Raw genomic sequence first — 19,555 nt, 5'->3', positions numbered from 1 at the left:
ACAAAATTGGTAAAAACTAAAAACTTATCAAATTCTGATATACATATATATAAAAGTTCATCATATGAATAGAAAACATATCAAATTGATCAATATAAAAAATCAAGAATTGATGCTAAAAACCTACATAATTCTAAATCCAAACGATATAGTGCTGGAATGATGTAAATGCTTCTTATAATATAGAATGTATTTATTTATAGAAAAGCCTGAATATCGAGATCTATGTTCAATCTACATGGAGTAAGACTCTTCAATCTATAAATCCACTCAGTCTCTTTCTGTCTTAACAAAAGCAGTCTATTACTAACCCCTGGGGGTACCCAATCTATAATTTGAATTTGAAGACCCTGTGGATCACTACCGTGTACTGCTTGAAAGTGTACAGGCACACTGTGCTTATCAAAGCCTATTTTAATATTATAAAGATGTTCGCTAAATCTTTTACTGGTTTTCCTTTTAGTTCAGCCAATGTAAATTAAATTACATTTACAAGTTAATAGATACACTGTATAAGTAGTCTGACAATTGCATCTATGTTTCATGCTGAACTGTTCTGACCTGTTAAAATTAAAAAAAAGTATCTCCCCCTTGAACATACGGACACATACTGCATTTATGTTTATTACATTTAAAGGTCCCTCTGATAACCAATTGCATAAACTTCCATTATTTTTTTTAATTTTACCAGAGTCAACTGTATGTTACTTACTCTGTGCCAAATACTTCTTTAAATTCTTATTTCTCCTAAATGTGATTATTGGTTTTTCACTAACTTCTTCACATAAAACAGGATAAGATTTAAGGATACCCCAGTGTTTATTAAGGATCTTTCTAATAATTAGAGCCCCTTCATTGTACTTTGTAATAAAATGGTTCTGGCCCTTTTTATCATTATTAGTAGTGGAAGATAACTGATTAGAGTTTTTAGGTTTACTAGTTAAAAGAGTCTCTCGATTACATTCTATGGCTCTATGCTTGGCTTTTTTAAGAGTCTAACTATTATATCCCTTCTTTTTAAATTTCTCATCTAAAATGGATGCTTCTTTGTTAAAATCAGAAATGGTAGTACAATTACGTCTAATGCGTATATATTGACTTTCTGGTATATTCTCTTTCCAACTTTTAGATGTGCGCTATCTGCATCTATGAAGCTATTTTATCCACTAATTTTCTGAAATTGTGCACAATAACCTTATTATTTACATCAATCTGAAATTGTATATCCAAAAATTCAATACTTGTGCTAGAGTTACTGCCACTAAATTTCAAATTATAGTTATTGTTATTGATATACTCTGTAAAACTACCAAGGGACTCCTCCAAGCCCTTCCAAAGAATAATAACATCATCGATGTACCTAAAGTATTTAATAAGGTTATTCTTAAAGGGATTGTTATTCCAAATTAAATTCTGTTCAAAATTATCCACAAAGAGATTTGCATAAGAAGGGGCAAAGGTGGTGCCCATTGCAGTCCCCTTCAACTGCAAATAAAATTTATTTTCAAATTCAAAATAGTTGTGAGACAAAATTAACAAAATATAATCAAGAATAAATTTAAGATGGTTATCAGGGATACCGTTAAAATGCTTGTTCAATAGCTTCTAAACCTTTAATATGGGGAATGACTGCATATAATGAAGAGACATCAAAGGTAGCCCACCTTAGATCATCCATATCCACCTTAGATCATCCATATCCCTTCCCCAGTCCAAACCCTTGAATAATATAATCGCCTCCGCTGTATCTTTGAGGTATGCTCTGGTCTTAGTGACAATGGGTTGGAGAAAATAATGAACATATTTGGACAAATTGTGGCACAATGACCCAATACCAGAAATAATGGGTCTCCCTGGGGGATGTAACAAATTGTTATTGACCTTGGGGAGATGATAAAAGGTGGGCACCTTCGGATCCCTCTGTTGGATAAAATTAAATTCATCCTGATTTATTACCCCCTGCTCTTTAGCTAGCCCTAATAGGGTATCCAATTCTTTAGAGAATATCTCAGTCGGATAAATGTTACATTTTTATAAGTATGAGAGTCTCCTAAAATATTGTATGCCTCCCTGAGGTAATCTTCTTTATTCTGGATTACCAAACCTCCACCCTTATCAGCCGATCTTATTACAATATTCCTATTGTTCTTAAGGGTTTTTAATGCTTCCCTTTCTTTCCTAGTAAGATTATCGTTATATTTATTTAAATTACACTTCGGTAATTCCCTATCCAAGTCTTGACATACTAATTTATTGAAAAGGGACAGTTGTTCCCCTTGCATATGTACAGGATTAAATCGAGAACAACCTTTAAGGGATGAGTATCTAATTTGTAACTATTCCTCATATAAAGAAAGATCCAAGAGTTCATTATGAGCTCCCATCAAATCCGCATTTACGTTAGGCTTAAGCGGAGCTAATCCGGCTTTCATTTCGAGATCCTTTAAGGTTCGAAGTGTTACTACATCACTACCTTCAAAATGGTGGTTGTTTGTTCTTTCATAACTTTTTTATCTTTTAAAAATTTTCTCTTTAGAGTCATTGTATGGATGAATTTTTGAATATCAATGTAATCCTCAAATTTATTAGGTTAAGACTTGGGGCAAAATTTAACCCTTTCCCCAATAACCTTATATCATTGTTAGGCAATTCTAAACTCAAAATATTAATAATTTCCTTTTCCATTTGTTTTAGTTCATCCTTCTTCTGTTTCCCCCTCTGCATTATAGTTCCTCCTCGTGTTCCTTGTCTATTTCTAAGGTTCTTTTTAAAGGTCTTTCCCTTGTTTCCCAGCTTAATGTTTTCTCCCCTTCCCAGGACATATTCCTGTCTCTTAGGTGCCCTCCCTGGTCCTTGTCTAAAAAATGAAACTAGACTGGGGACTTGGGTTTCACACCTAATCTATGCCAAACAGATCCTTTTGAGGTGGAGGGAGTAGCTACATTACTTAGTGGCTCATATCTATTATTGGAAAAGCTTTGGTCACTAGATACATTATAACTGGTGTTTTTATAGCTTATATTCGCTGTATTTCTTCTTTGATGACCTCCATTAAATTATTATATATGTGACTAGAATTGTACCTTCTTCCTGAGTGGTTTAAAGGTTTCAAATGGGAAGGGCACCAGGGTAAATCACTACTGTGCCATCTAGAACTCATCCCCATGTTTACCCTGCCCTGCCCATGATTATACCTATTTGTGTCCACCCTAATATTATTTGTTGTTGAATTGTTATTACCTCTTTTAGGGGTAATGGTGTTATTAATATTTTCTTTTTCATGTACATTTATTCTCATCCCTATTTCCTATCAATTCAGTTGATATAGTCGAGGTTTGATTTTTATTATAAGTGTGCTCAATTTCATCCTTATAATCCTTAAAATTGCTTGCTAATTTCTTTTGTTTCTTCAATTTAAGTTCTCTTTCAAGTTTAATAGTCCTATTCTAAATGTTGGTATTGAAGTTTTTCCACTCTTCTATCTCACTAAAGGGTTGGATTTTATCCACTGCTTGCTTAATCTCTACTTCTAGTTTATTCAACCTGTGTTCCCTATAACGTATTAAAATATTTATAAGAGTTATAGAGCAGGTATAGAAAGCTTTATCCAAATCTATGGTAAATTCCACCTCATTTAATTTGAATAACGGTTGTTTATAAAATCTTAGCCCCCTAGGGATAATATCATGTAGTATATGGTTATCTAAAAGAAGCAAGTCCTGCCATTCTCTGACATCCTTATCCAATAGATCCTCCAAATTCCTAAATTCTATCTTAAAGTTATTAACCCCTAATCTGCCGCTCCCAACATCAACACCACTATTAAAAATGATTAACCCCTATTTCACTGCTCCCGACATGGCCCCCACTATACTAAATTTATCAACCCCTAAACCGCCGCCCTCCCGCATCACAAACACTATTTAAATATTATTAACCCCTAATCTGCCGTCTGCCCACATCGCCCCCACTATACTAGTTATTAACCCATAATTCCGGATCCACTATAATAAACCTATTGACCCCTAAACCAAAAGCCCCCACAACTAAATATATTAAATAAACCTATTAACCCCTAAACCAAAAGCCCCCACATCACAATAAACTAATTTAAACTAGTAACCCCTAAACCTAACGCCCCCCTAACTTTATATTAAAATTACAATTTCCCTATCTTAAATTAAAATAAAACTTACCTATCAAATTAAAAAAACTAAGTTTAAACTAACAATTAAACTAATATAACTATTAAACTAAAATTAAACTAGCTACCAATTAAATCAAACTAAAAACACATTAAAAAACACTACTATAAAATTACAATCTATCTAATTACAAAAATAAAAAAGACTAAATTACAAAAAATAAACACTAAATTACGAAAAATAACAAACAAAATTATAAAAAATAAAAAAGAATTACACCTAATCTAATAGCCCTATACAAATAAAAAAGCCCCCCCCAAATAAAAAAAAACCCTAGCCTACAATAAACTACCAATAGCCCTTAAAAGGGATTTTTGTAGGGCATTGCCCTAAGATAAACAACTCTTTTACCTGTAAAAAAAAAAAAATACAAAGACCCCCCCAACAGTAAAATCCACCACCCAACCAAGCCCCCAAAATAAAAAACCTAACTAACAAAAACCTAAGCTACCCATTGCCCTGAAAAGGACATTTGCATGGGCATTGCCCTTAAAAGGGCATTTAGCTCTTTTGCATTGCCCTGAAAATGGCATTTAGCTCTTTTATGTATAGCCCAAACTCGAAACTAAAAAAAAAAACACCCAAAAACCTTAAAAAATCCTAACACTAACCCCCGAAGATCCACTTACAGTTGCTGAAGTCCTACTTGAAGGATTTTCATCCCGGCGGCTCCATCTTCATCCATGAGGCTCCATCTTCATCCAGGCGGCAGTTGGCTCCATGTTCATCCAAGAGGCTCCATCTTCATACATCCGGTATCTTCTATCTTCATCCTGGTGGCGTCAGTATACTGCGGCGACCATATGAAGAGGATGATCCGCGCTGGATGTCTTCAGGATGGACCCGCTCCACGCTGCTGGGATGAAGATAGAAGACGGCGACGGGATGAAGATAGAAGATGCCGCCTGGATGAAGATGGAGCCACCTGGATGAAAATGGAGCCGCTGGGATGAATATCCTTCAAGTGGGACTTCAACAACTGTAAATGGATCTTCGGGGGTTAGTGTTAGGATTTTTTAAACTTTTTTGGGTGTTTTTTTTTTTTGGTTTAGGGTTTGGGCTTTTCGTAAAGAGCGAAATGCCCTTTTCAGGGCAATGCAAAAGAGCTAAATGCCCTTTCCAGGGCAATGGTTAGATTAGTTTTTTTTAGATAGCTTGTTAGTGGGACTTTGTATTTTTTTCAGGTAAAAGAGCTGTTTAACTTAGGGCAATGCCCTACAAAAGGCCTTTTTAAGGGCTATTGGTAGTTTATTATAGATTAGGTTTTTTATTTTGGGTGGAATTATTTTTAAATGGGTATTAGACTAGGAATAATTTTTATTATTTCTGATAGTTTGTTGTTATTTTGTGTAATGTTTTTTTTTTTCATTTTGGGGTGGGTTTTTATTTTTAAATTAGGGGTTAGGCATTTCGTAAAAGAGCTGAATGCCCTTTTAAGGGCAGGAAAAAGAGCTGAATGCCCTTTTAAGGGCAATGCCCATACAAATGCCATTTTCAGGGCAATGGGTAGATTTTTATTTTGGGGTAGGTTTTTATTTTTTTAAAAGAGTATTAGAATAGGGATAATTTTTATTATTTTGGATAATTTCGTTTGCTATGTTTTGTAATGGTAGGTTTTTTTATTTTATGTAATTTAAGTGTTTTTTATTTTTTATAATTTTAGTGTTTTTTATTTTTTGTAATGTTAGGTTTTAGTGTAAGGCAGCTTAGGTTTTATTTAATGGGTAAGTTTTTATTTATTTTAACTAGGTAGTTAGTAAATAGTTAATAACTATTTACTAACTAGTCTACCTAGTTAAAATAAATACAAACTTACCTGTGAAATAAAAAAAAACAAAGCTAGCTACAATATAACTATTAGTTATATTAGAACTAGCTTAGGTTTTATTTCACAGGTAAGTATGTATTTAGTTTTAAATAGTTATTATTTAGTTAATAATTGTAACTTTTATTTAGCTCTATTTTAATAGATTTATTATAGTGTGGACGATGTTGGGGTGCAGGGGAATAGGGGTTAATAACTTTAGTATAGTGGTGGCGATATTGGGAGCGGCAGATTAGGGGTTAATAGATTTATTTTGGTGGCGGCGATATCGGGAGCGGCAGATTAGAGGTTAATAACATTATGTAGGTGGCGGCAGATTAGGGGTGTTTAGACGTGGGGTTTATGTTAGGCTGTTAGGATTAAACGTTACTTTTTTCCCCCATAGACATCAATGGGACTGCTTTACAAAGCTTTTCATTCCGCGATTGCAGGTGTTACGTTTTTTTCAGACACCTTCTCGCCATTGATGTCTATGGGGAAAGCGTGCACAAGCACGTCAAAACAGCTCTTGTATTTTGTGCGGTATAGAGCTCAACATAACCATATCGCATGCACAAGCCGGCTGTTTGCAAACTTGTTAAAGCTGCGCTATAGAGGGTTAAATAATGCAAATTTTGTTGCGTTCGTTAAATTCCCTATGGCCGCCAAACCACATGACCTATCAACTTTTCTTGAACAAATCTGAATATTGGTCATAAGATAACTATATAAACAAAATTTCAAGTCTGTCTAATAAGCAGTTTCGGAGAAGATTTTTGTAGTTTTTAAAAACAGCGCATATGAAACCAAATGGCCGACACACCATGTAATGTATGGCTTTCATATTGCAAATACTAATGCTCACCATAGATCTCTAAAATTTGCTGAAGTTTCATGAAAATTTGTAAATGTTTTATTTCATGAAGGCGACTGCGCAATGCGAACTTTGACAGCAATATTGTCTTTGTAGGTCATGGCTATGTGTAATCATGTGTCTATTACACTGTAATATAACTAAATAGTGTAAAATTAATGCATAAAGTGCAAAATTAGCAATTAAAAGTCGATAAAAATGTTAATGTCTCGCAGCAGCCATGTTGATTATGGAAAAATCGCAGTTTGAACAAGCTTGGTAGAAGAACTTGCAAGGAGCAAATGTGCAAAACTGCGCTTTATTGCACAAAGCGGTTTAAGAGAAGATGATGTTGGAAGATTTTCACAAAATGCAAGATGGCTGCCACATCATGTGACCAAGGCACTTCTCTTGAGCAATAACAATTCTGGGTAACAGAAAATGCAAGATGGCTGTCACATCATGTGACCAAGGCACATCTCATGAGCAATAGCATTTCTAGGTAACAGCAGCAGAGAGCCCAGCAAGTTTCAAAGTTGCAACATAAGCAGTTGCAGAGTAAAAGATTTTTAAGCATTTATCGAATTTTGTTGCAAAAAGCAATATGGCTGCCAGAGCATGTGACCTATGAGTTCAATGTTACATGAGATGTAGCAGAGCAATAGGCTGTACCAGCATACCTGATTTCAGTTAAGCAGTTATGGGCCATTGAATAAAAAGCTAGGCAGAATAAAAATAAAAAAAATAATAATAAGTCTGAGTCACACACAGGGCAGTCAGTAACACATTTGCTGCCTTTAACACAGAGCAGTAATATTAATCTCATTTGGCTGCCAGAAGAAAAGTAGTAATAAACATAACTGTCTATAACAAATAACAGTGGTTAACTCACTGGGTACAAATGTTCACATTTTTAGCACCAGTTATGTTTCTGCCAAGCAGCAGGGCCAAGCACTATAGCCCATTCAACAATAATAAAAGAGACTGATGGAGCAGGACATTTTTAAAGACACAAGCAATGTATTGCTGCCATAGTTGTTAACTCTTTATACTCACACACTACATGCAGATCAAATTATTAGGTGGCCATGCAACAAAGTTGCAGGACAACCTATTGTTATTGTTAGTTGTATTATTATTGACTGCCCTGTGTGTGACTCAGACTAAATGTTATTGCTGCTCCGGTTATTTCAATTATTGCTTTTTGAGTTATTGACAGGAAGAAATTAATCACTGTTCTTTGTGTGGCAGGATAATAATAAACAATGAATAGAAAGGTCAACATGTAAATGTGTATGGGCGCCTTTTTATTTTAAATAGAAGCATTTGGGCTATAAACTTCCATTAGCAAAAATACTTCTAGTAAAATTTATTTTAAGGACCATTTAATGAAGTAGAATTACTTAATTAACAAGTACATAATAAAAATGCAACACCTACTCTGAATTTCAAACAAGCAGTATATTTGTTCTCTGACAAATTTATTTCTTGTCCCTTTGTCCGGCCCCCTGTATTTTGTGACAGATATCAGCCAATCACAGACTAGTATATGTATACCCAGTGAGCTTGTGCACATTCTCAGTAGGATCTTGTGCACCAGAAGGTGTGAATATATAAAGACTGTGCAAAGTTTGAAAATGGAAGTAAATTGCAAAGTGCCTTATAATTATAACTGCATGATCTATCTGAATAATAAAAGCTCATTTTGATTTGAGTGTCCCTTTAAGTGCTCTTGCTTTCAAAAACCACACCTTCTAAAAAAAAAAAAAAACCCAGTAGTGGCTTGTATGACACAAATTAAGTCTTCAGTTATGCAATATACACCACCTCCAGCATTCAGGACAGGCATGTTTGGATAGTGATGATCTAGTCACATAGCATATGTGCATATGCTGCTAAAACAGTAATAACTTTTACTAGAAGCATTTCAGCAATTGAAGTATACTGCACACATGCACATGATCAAAACGTGCATATTATTTTTATATGCACACTTTCTGAGGCTCCCGATCCTACTGAGCATGTGCAAAAGTGCCCAGTATAAACGTAAATGCATTTTGTGATAGGCTGATGGCTATCACATGATAAAGCAGGTGTAAACATTTCACTAACTTTGACATTTTCCAGAAAATATTCTACTGCTCATTTCAAATTCAAAGTAAGTGCTATTACATTCTTTGTATTGTGTATTTGTCAATTACTAAATTCAACTGTATAGAGTGAACCTTTAAGTAGACTTGTGCATGATCGAAAAATTCATTTCGGTTCGGATCGATTCAGATTTTTTCGGATTTCGGTTTGGATCAATTCGAATTCGGAAAAATTTGAATGAATTTGTTTCGTATTCGTTTTGGATTCATTCGGATTCAAATAAATTTGGCTGGATTCGGTTCGATTCGGTTCGATTCGGTTCGGTTCGGACATTCGAAATTTCGGTATGTGTTAGGTGGGATATGCTGTGTATTAGACTAGTATTATGTACTGTATATTAGGTGTAACCCATAGCAGAGTGATATAACCTAATATACTGTACAATACTAGTGTAATCCATGGCTATCCGAATCTACCGAATAAATCCGAACTAATTTGGATTTATTCGGTAGATTCGGCACTATTTCAATTCGGAAATTCGAAACGATCCGAATCTCGAATTTCCGAATCGATCTGAAATGAATCGCACATATTTACCTTTAAATCCCTGTTCTTTTTGTAACATAATACATAAAAAAAAAATCTTCCCTTTGAAAGATACCTTTTCTGCAATCAACATAAAAAAGCTGACATTAAAAAATAAAAAATATATATTTTTAGAACTCTTTCTAGATTAAAAGCTTCAGAAAAATAAACTTTTTTGTGGTTAATGTATTTAACAGCCTACATCACTTTCATTTATAACAGTCTTTTATGAGTAAGTCATCTTTCTTTTTTATAACCTTCAGCCATAAACATTTTAATCATAATATTGTCTTGAGTTTTAAAACAATAATTCGTCCTGGCATTCTAGCATAATTTAGTTAATTGACTTTAAGAAATATTTCAAGCATATGGTTAAAAGAAAGCTGTTAGAATAAATAAATTATTAGTCTGTTTCTCTTTTCTAAAGGTCAAATTCATATTTATCAGCAAGTTTTATCACTTCCAAGTTGCGCACTCTAAAAATGAAATCTTTCTGCATTTGTATTTTGCTATGAATTTCATTGCATAGAATATACATGTCAAAGAATGATTAATCATTGATCAAAACCTCATAACCTTTTCAAATTATAAAAAACGTTGTCCATATGTATTAGAACTAAACATAATATTTATCCAGAATAAAGTTGATTTTCAATATAGTATTTACAAATTATTGTGTTGAATCTGCAATTAAAGCTGATCCTGCGATCTGAAATAATTATTTTGAATAACAAATTTTAAAACTCTAATTAAAATCCACAGATGGCATCATCAAAATAGACTGTTTAAGCATTAAAATACTCATTACCAGAAGCAGAGAAGTATAATCAATTGTATGCAATATATCATTTTCATTGAATTCACCAATAGCTATGAGATGCAATTAATGCACATAGTAATTTTAGATTTAGATATACATATATATTACTTTACACCCAATATTCATCTAAAAACTTTACGAAAAGCAAGTCACTGTTATCAAGGTAGCCTGATATATGCATGAAAAGCATTAAAGGGACACTGTACAGTGATTTGTTTTCTCCACTTTGTGTCCCTAATGACCAATTTAACCCTCTAGTGTATTACATTGTATTACATTGTTTATCTTTATTTTGTCATTTAAAATAACAGTTTTTTACTGTTAAAGGGACAGTCAACAGCAGAAGTTTTGTTGTTTAAACAAATAGATAATCCCTTTATTACCCATTCCACAGTTTTGCATAACCAATGCAGTTATAATAATACACTTTTTACCTCTCTGATTACCTTGTATCTAAGTTCTTTTGACAGACTTGCATTTTAGCCAATCATATTATCTATATGACACACATTAACTAACACCCTCTAGTGGTGAAAACTGTCAAAATGTAATCACATAAGAGGCGGCCTTCAAGGTCTAATAAATTAGCATATGAGCCTATCTAGGTATAGCTTTCAACTAAGAATACCAAGAAACCAAAGCTAAATTGGTGCTAAAATTTATTTTGGACTTGACTGTCCCTTTAAAGCTACCACTTGCTGTATTCTCTAAAAAATATTTAAGACAAAGAGGAAGCAGTAGTCTAACTGAGAGGTGGGATATAAAGCTACTAAAATGTTAATTTTCAGTTGATCTCTTTAAGGGGCTAATGATCATAATTTCTCATAAGGGCTGAACTCACAGAATTCTCTAAGAAAAAGGGAAGTCCCAGAGAGATAAAAACAGACTACTATAGAAAGTAATGAAGTTCTCTAGGATAGAGAATCTCACAGTGAGAATGAAGTTAACATGACAGCATATGGTACTAATTTAATGTTCTCATGGTATTCTTTGTTGAAAGCTAAACATAGGTAGACTCAAACTGATTTCTAAACTGTTGTGCATTTTGACAGTTTTTCACAGTTAGATAGTGCTAGTTCATGTGTGTCATATAGATAATACTGTGATCACTCCCAAGTTATTTATGAGTCAGCACTAATTGGCTAAAATGCAAGTCTATATAAAAGTGTAAACCAATCACAAAAAACAAAAATGTGAAAATAAATGTTATAGCGGATGTAAAAAGTCAACAAGTATAATAAAATTTTCAATAAGAGGGGGGCGGAGCTAACTGACAAAGTAAATGGTCGCATTTTTGTTGCTCTCCCGGCTCCAGATCTATCAACGTGGGCTTGTTTAACTATTTCTTTACTTCAAATCCATTCAAAGGCAAGTTCCAGCTGCACAAGTTATCACAGGACCGTGCCCGGGAATCTACAATAACTTTACCTCACTTAATCTGATATTTTGTCAATACCAGCTATCTAGAAATCAAGGTATCCGTGAAACCCAAGATGGCACCTACCTCGTGGGATAAGGAGATCCTGAGACTATTAGATGCGCATTTTTTGGAATTAAAGCAAGAACTTGTAACAATGTTTGCGAGGATGCAACCTACTATCAACCCAGGGAAACTGCAAGGCCCTTGTAAAGACAGCCTGCATGCTAAGTCTGAGCCTCCCCTCTTTAATACTGGATACGGCAGAGCCACTCGGTTATGGGAGGATAGAGTTTCCTTGAACATGACTGCTGCCTGATATTATCTGCAACCAACCAAGCTACTGCAACTTGTTCGGCACAAGTTTATACCGCACCCTAGATATTATCTACAAAATGGTGATCCGCTGCTCACACCCGCTTGTTTTCGGGAGATGTGCGGCACTGTGGTTCTAACAGGTGGCGATGACAATCCCATATCTAGAGGCCGAAGCTCTGGGAAGCTACTAATGGAGGTAGGAGGCTGGCGCGAATGTACTTGCACTGAGGCTCCTGGAGTGCAGATGAGGAAGAGATTATGGCTAGATGCTCAGGAGGGCACTTGTCCAGTGCCAGAGAGAACACCACTAAGAAGATTCAGCGCGAGCGGCCAAGTCTGTCTTGTAGCCGGGAGTCAGTTTGTTTGGCAGATTGATGCTGGACTGTCCTGGGCAGTTCAAAGATTCAGAGGGGGCTAAGACACAAGTTTCCCCAAGTCCCAGCTAATATATACCTTAGGAACTGCTTTTAGGATCCTGTGTGTTTTATGCTTTTGATGTGGGACTTTGTACATCGCAGGCTGTGCACCGCAATCCCTATGCTCTTTGGTATAAAGGGACATATCTTAAAGTGGGAATACGTTAATTGCCTACCGACCTAAACTTTCCCCGATAGTCAGGCTGCATCATCTTGGGACATGATTTATACCTTCGGATCACGCAACAGGCATTGAGACTTTTGAAAAAATTCTTATGAAGGATGGACAGACATTCAGGCGTTAGATTGCTTCACGGAGCAATTACATACCTAATCTACTGTTCTACCTAGCGACTTTAACTAAAGGTTACTATAATGTTGGCACTAGTTTACAAATTGTATTGCAGACACAGGACTTTATAATGGTGACTGATGTGTTAACCCTGTCTGTCAGTACGTATTTTTATTTTATGATGTGTATAACATTGTCTTATACTGCAGTAGCAGGAGGGGCTAGTTTTATATTTACCTCCTACTTCCTATTAAGACACTTTAACTGCGGTAACCCAGGGTTGCTAACTATTAGATAGGCTTGAGTATGCATATGCAGATCTCTGGGTTGAAGATAATGTTTACAGCAGTGTTTTTCATCTAGGTTTACTGTGGAGATTCCATATCCTAACATTGTACTACAATTAACCTAGAACTTTTTTCCATTTACATACATGTGCAGACTTTATGTTTGAGTATACTTATAGAAGGCTGATGCTACCCTTTTGTAAAAATGTTTGGCTTACTATGCTCTTGAGAATAGTGGCCCACAGTTGAGGTTATGCAGTTCTGATACTCAATTTTCATTATTAGTTGAGACATAAGAGATTAGTGCCCACAAGAAGAGTTTTTATTTTCTATAGTCATAAGAGAGTAATTGACTACCAGGACAAGAGACTAGGTTCACATGATAGTTTAGCATGGGACTGACACTCCATATATCACATGGTTTATATATTATATGTAATGGTACTTTTTGTTTATGCAAACAACATTTATGCATCCTCAGGGTGGAGACACCCATATATATTTCCTTACCTTAATCTATTGGCTAGAACATATAAGTGTGCTAGATATTCCAAATTGCAAAAACCTCCCACAAATAGAGATATAGTTCTACAGATATTTGTTATCATTACTGCAGTTTCCTGCTGGAACAATTTAGATATTCATTAGGCAGATTGGAGTTTGTAGGGACTCTGGTTACTACACCGCCCTTAGGGGATACCTGTGTTCATTATAGAGTTATTGATTAGATAAAATATTGCCCTAAGGGAGCATACCTCTAATCTTTATATTTGGCCTGCTTAACTATGACTAGATGTTACTACGTAAGGTCTTAAGAAAGATAGTTTTGGCTACCTACTACCAACTCATACTCTGACTACTAATAGTTAACTCGCCTGCCGCTTGGGTATAGGGCCCGTACCCGGGTGATGAGGTCAAAATAATATAAGATATGAGGACATAGACAACCAACTTCTTTCTAGTTATACCATGGCCACATCTTAGGTCTACATCTACTTAAGCCTTCTATACACATGTATGGGATCTTTTGTTTTATACTAAAATGCAGGATTATATTATATTACTGTTGACATTACAGGTCGGAGACAATTGTTACTTATATGTATGCATAATTTCATTTTGTTAGTTCTGCCATGTTAGATAAGTATGGTTTGTATATTACAAGGGTACAGATTCCAGTCATTCTAGTTCCCCCCCAGGTTTCAAACTTACTCTTTTTTCTGTTTAGTCATGAAACTTATATGTTTAGTGGGTCACTGAACCACATCCTCCATAATAGTCTACCCTTTATATATATCTGGAGCAGATTTGCAGCCGGGATTTCTATAATTACTATTCCGCCCCCCCTAAACTTTTCGTTTATCTTATAAACATAGGAACGCAGATTCCCAAAGCAACCCCCCATTTATCATCAAAATATAGCATTTTATTTATAAGAAGCAGATATTTATATTGAGCCGCTTGGATAAGATGAGACAATTTTGCAGCATTTAACCTAGATCATTGTTTCATCACAGGTTGTATATTGTCACCATTAGATATGATGATAACTTTATCTAGTGTATGTTATTTTCTAAGGAAAGTTATTCTTCCAAATGCTCTTATTCGACCAGACCATTGTATGTTTTAATATTGACGAGCTTCTTGTTTTTGATATTACCTTTCCCTTCTGTTTGTTCATTTGCTCCTTGTCCTGGTGGTATGTGCTAGGAGAGGGAGCACTATGCCTTGATAAACTTTATTAAGATCCGAAATGGTATCTTATTATGTTAAAACCCTCCTGTTATTCTCTATAATAATTATATTGGAGGTCTTAAATTGGCCTCATTTCTCTTAGGGAGGTGGAAAATCGGGGATGAATAGCTAATATTCTCTATTCCTATCACACTCTTTTACAGGTATATTCCAGATTATTGACTGAAATTTGGTACTTCATTACTTTTACACTTCTGTATTAAGTTAATCATATGTTACGTTTAGTCGTGGCACTGGATGCCTGTTGTGTTCATGTTCTTGTATACTAGATTTCCTGTATGTTATTTTATTTCATCCTCAATAAAAACCATTAAAATAAAAAATAAAAAAAATTTCAATAAGAGATCCAAAGATCTATAATATATTCAAAATATAAAGGATATGTCCAGTAAGTGATGTGATCAAATCCAATGGTCTTGAAAAAAATCCTCAAAGTGAAAAAGAGAACACAATATATATTGTAACTCTGTGATGTAACCCAATGGTAAAGAGAATGTGTTTAGACAATATCCTACTCACATGAGATGGAGCTATAGTAAGCTCATTCACTGCGCACATCTGCTTTTATATTGGCAGGCGAACAGTCTCCCAAGGGCTTCAAGAAGAACAATTTATTAAATTATACATATAAAATACAATAAAACATCCAATACACCAACATACATATGCGTGATCAGAGTCCTTTCTAGGAACAGTCAATATTAACTGAGAGTGATTTACCCCTAATGTGGATGGATGTGGATAAAGGGCAGCGTTCGCATCGCACTCAATCTCCGCTTCCAGGAGGAGATACCCGGAATATTTTGGGATATATGGAAATGAAATGGATTTATAACATGAACTCCCTCATTCCCAATGGACTCAACAAAGATTTTGAGATACATAATTTTCAATAAAAAATCCTTTTATTACAATTATGTTTTTCTATCGTGTGTATTTTATATTAATTGTATTTTGTATATGTCATCAAATTTACACTGACGCTGTGAATTATGAATCATATTTACTCAAATTTGTTTTTGATATCATGTCTGTTACATTGATTATATATATTTTGTATACGGTCTAATATGAGGTTAATGCCCTTAACAAAAATAAAAATTTATTCCCAAAAAAATTATTTGTTTATTCCATTGGGAACCACAACGGCATTGCCCATAACAATCATGGAGTCTACATTGATCATCACTTCCGGTTCCTGTGACTGCACGGGTTTACATTTCCTCCTGTTTCATATGCGCATTATCTTCCTTAAAAAAGCCGTTGGTTAATGGTGAAACGTACGTCGGATTTTATCTCCCTCCAGGGACTCATCCATTTATACCCAACTACACCAGAAAAGGAGTGTAGACCCTGCAGGTACTGGAAGCAGAGATCGAGAGCGGTGTGAATGCTGTCCTGTATCCGCATCCATCCACATTAGTGGTAAATCACTCGCAGTTGATATTGACTGTTCCTAGACAGGACTCTGATCACGCATATGTATAGTATGTTGGTGTATTAGATGTTTTATTGTATTTTATATGTATATTTTAATAAATTGTTCTTCTTGAAGCCCTTGGGAGACTGTTTGCCTGCCAGTATAAAAGCAGGTGTGCACAGTAAATGAGCTTAATATAGCTACATCTCATGTGAGTAGGATACCGTTTAAACACACTCTCTTTACCATTGGGTTACATCACAGAGTTACAATATATATTGTTTTCTCTTTTTTTACTTTGAAGATTTTTTTCAAGACCATTGGATTTGATCACATCACTTACTGACTGGACTTTCCTGATGAATAAAAGAGACCTGGCAAACCTAGTTAAAGATGTAAGTTTGGAACCTAGATTCTTTACTAAATCAGTCTACTATTTATTGTAAGACTTCTATCAGTGCAGCATTAGGAATCATCAATATCAGCCTGTTGTCAAGTAATTCAAATTTTAATAACCTGATATTCCTGCTAGTTTTATATTCAATTTAAACTGCTTTAACTTATTATTTTTGTTTAAAACAACACTACTTAAATATTTATAGCTGGTGCTCATTTAGAGGTAGGTTATAATTTATTTGTCCCCTTAAACTTTCATGTTTCTGAATTTTAAATAACTTCCCAATGTAATTTTGTTATTATTTGTGATTTGTTTAAGAGTATACCAGTGAAATCATAGAAGAGTGCACATCCTTAGCACTTTATGCCAGCAGTGATTGCAACAATGTTTTTAACAATGATAGACTTTGTTGCAAAGACTGCTGCCATAGAGTTTTGAAAGATATGCATACAAAGATCTAATGAGCCTACACAAGTTTACCCTTTAACAAAGGATACCAAAAGAACAAAGCAACATGATAAAAGAAGCAAATTATAATGTGGTAGAATGTTGTTTGAAATTGCATGGTCTGTCAGATCCATGAAAGTTTAATTTTGACTTAACTGTTCCCTTTAACATTAAGTAGGATTCCTCTAGCTCATGTTATTGTGTACAAATATATTATAAATCATATTATATTAGTAGTAAGTTTGGGCAGTAATATCATACCTTTTCCCTTGCATAAACAGATATCAGTCCAGAGAAACTTTTTAATTAAATCTGACCTTTATTTAATTGCAACAAGGACCAGCATTGACAAGTGCAACATTACACATTGCAACGTTGGACCCTATTGTTTAAAATAAAGTTCAGTTGTAATAAAAAAGTTTGGCTGGACAGATATCTGTGTATGCAGTGGTGAAGAGCCTGGCAAGAATAGCCCATACTAAGCGAGGAATGAGAGTAGTGCTGTCTTCAAACTGTGAAATGTAAGCTCATATCGTTTGTCCACTATACTGGAAGATCATCTCAATATTTAAAGGGACACTGAACCCAAATTTATTTATTTTTTTGTGATTCAGATAGAGCATGAAATTTTAAGCAACTTTCTAATTTACTCCTATTATCAAGGTTTCTTCATTCTCTTGATATCTTTATTTGAAAAGCAAGAATGTAAGTTTAGATGCCGGACCATTTTTGGTGAACAACCTGGGTTGTCCTTGCCGATTAGTGGATAAATTCACCCACTAATAAACAAGTGCTGTCAATTGTACTGAACCAAAAATTGGCTGGCTCCTTTGCTTAGATGCCTTCTTTTTCAAATAAAGATAGAAAGAGAATGAAGAAAAATTGATAATAGGAGTAAATTAGAAAGTTGCTTTAAATTGCATGCTCTATCTGAATCACAAAAGAAAAAATTTGGGTTCAGCGTCCCTTTAAAATAATAGTCTACTAATTCCTTCTGCACATGTAGGTACATGTTTTTAAAGGGACACGAAACCCCAAATTTTTTCTTTCATGATTTAGGTAAAACAAACATTTTGAAACAACTTTCCAGTTTACTGCTCTCATCAAATTTGCGTCATTCTCTTGGTATCATTTGTAGAAGGAGCAGCAATGTACTTCTGGTTTCCAACTGAACACATGAGTGAGCCAATGACAATCAGGGTATATACAGTATATGCAGCCAAAAAAACAGCAGCTAGAATCTAGGTTTTTTGCTGCTCCTGATCTTAGCTTGATAAACCTTTCAGCAAAGGATAACAAGAGAAGGAAGCAAATTAACTAATACAAGTAAATTGGAAAGTTATTTAAAATTGTATGTTCTGTCTGAATCATATAACCTCATAAGGCCTGTCAATTCTCCTTACCTGACTGTGCCGGGACTCTCCGTATTTGCCATTCAGATTGGTACGATGACAGTTCTTAAACCACCAAGCTCCTTTATAAGACGAAGCACAGTTTGTCACAGCAACATCATTGTCTCTGTCCTTGGTAGAAAATGGTCGTCCCTGGTGGTAGGTGAGGGAGTCTCCTTCAAGAAAGCAAAAATCAGTAAAGCTGGTTATTATTTAGAAAATAATGTATCCTAAGGTACCTTCATTCAATGCTGATTTACAAGATTTACTTTCAAGACAAAATGTTAATAAAGGAAAATCTAGCTATATAACAAAGTATTTTCTTTGTATTACAAATACGCTTTTATTTCAATGAGCTTAAACTATTCAGTTATAGGGGCATGAAACCTACAATTGTTCCTTCATGATTTAGAACAGCATACAATTCTAAAGAAATTTCCATTTCCAACTATAATCTAATTTGCTTAGTACTCTTGGCATCCTTTGTTGAAAAGCATACATAGATTGGCTTATAAGGTGGGAGCTAGTTGCTGATTGGTATTATTATTTTATTATTAACAGTTATTTGTAGAGCACCAACAGATTCCGCAGTACACATATATGCTTCTAGTCATTGGCTTACCAATGTGTTCAGCTATTTCCCAGTAGTGCATTTCTGCACCTTCAACAAAGGATACATTTAAAATTAAGCAAATTTGATAATAGAAGTAATTTGGAAAGTTGTTTAAAATGGTGTGCTCTCTTTGAACCACAAAATACATTTTTTTAGGGTTTCAAATTCCTTTAATTCTAATCTTACAACACTTTGATAAATGTTTGCAATAAAATCATATCAGAAGAGCTTCATAAAGAGAAAACCTACATCTTAGTATATCCCTCTTTCCTAAAAAAAACCATGTTTTATATTTTTAGCAGTTTTTTGATGCAGAAAACCCATAGAGATAAAGTGATACAAGATACAACCAAAATATAGTATGATATTGGTACTAACCTGAGGTCCCATTATAATCTCCAATTCTCAGCTTGTACATACTACGTGCATCCCCAATGCTGAACT

At 34.6% G+C, this 19,555-nt stretch overlaps 1 protein-coding gene across 1 annotated transcript in view; it reads right to left on the bottom strand.

The window, feature by feature from the left end:
• Window positions 1–19,555, bottom strand: part of TNR (tenascin R) — a 1,235,916-nt gene that overhangs the window by 15,684 nt on the left and 1,200,677 nt on the right. Inside the window, 2 exon segments of the mRNA XM_053693306.1 lie at window positions 18,511–18,674; window positions 19,490–19,555. The exon segment at window positions 19,490–19,555 is cut by the window's right edge and continues 96 nt beyond it. Of these exon segments, the coding sequence (XP_053549281.1) occupies window positions 18,511–18,674; window positions 19,490–19,555 (230 nt within the window).

This window comes from Bombina bombina, chromosome 10 (assembly GCF_027579735.1).
Source record: "Bombina bombina isolate aBomBom1 chromosome 10, aBomBom1.pri, whole genome shotgun sequence".
In the NCBI taxonomy this organism is placed as follows: domain Eukaryota; kingdom Metazoa; phylum Chordata; class Amphibia; order Anura; family Bombinatoridae; genus Bombina; species Bombina bombina.
This window is presented reverse-complemented; position numbering and strand designations above follow the sequence as displayed.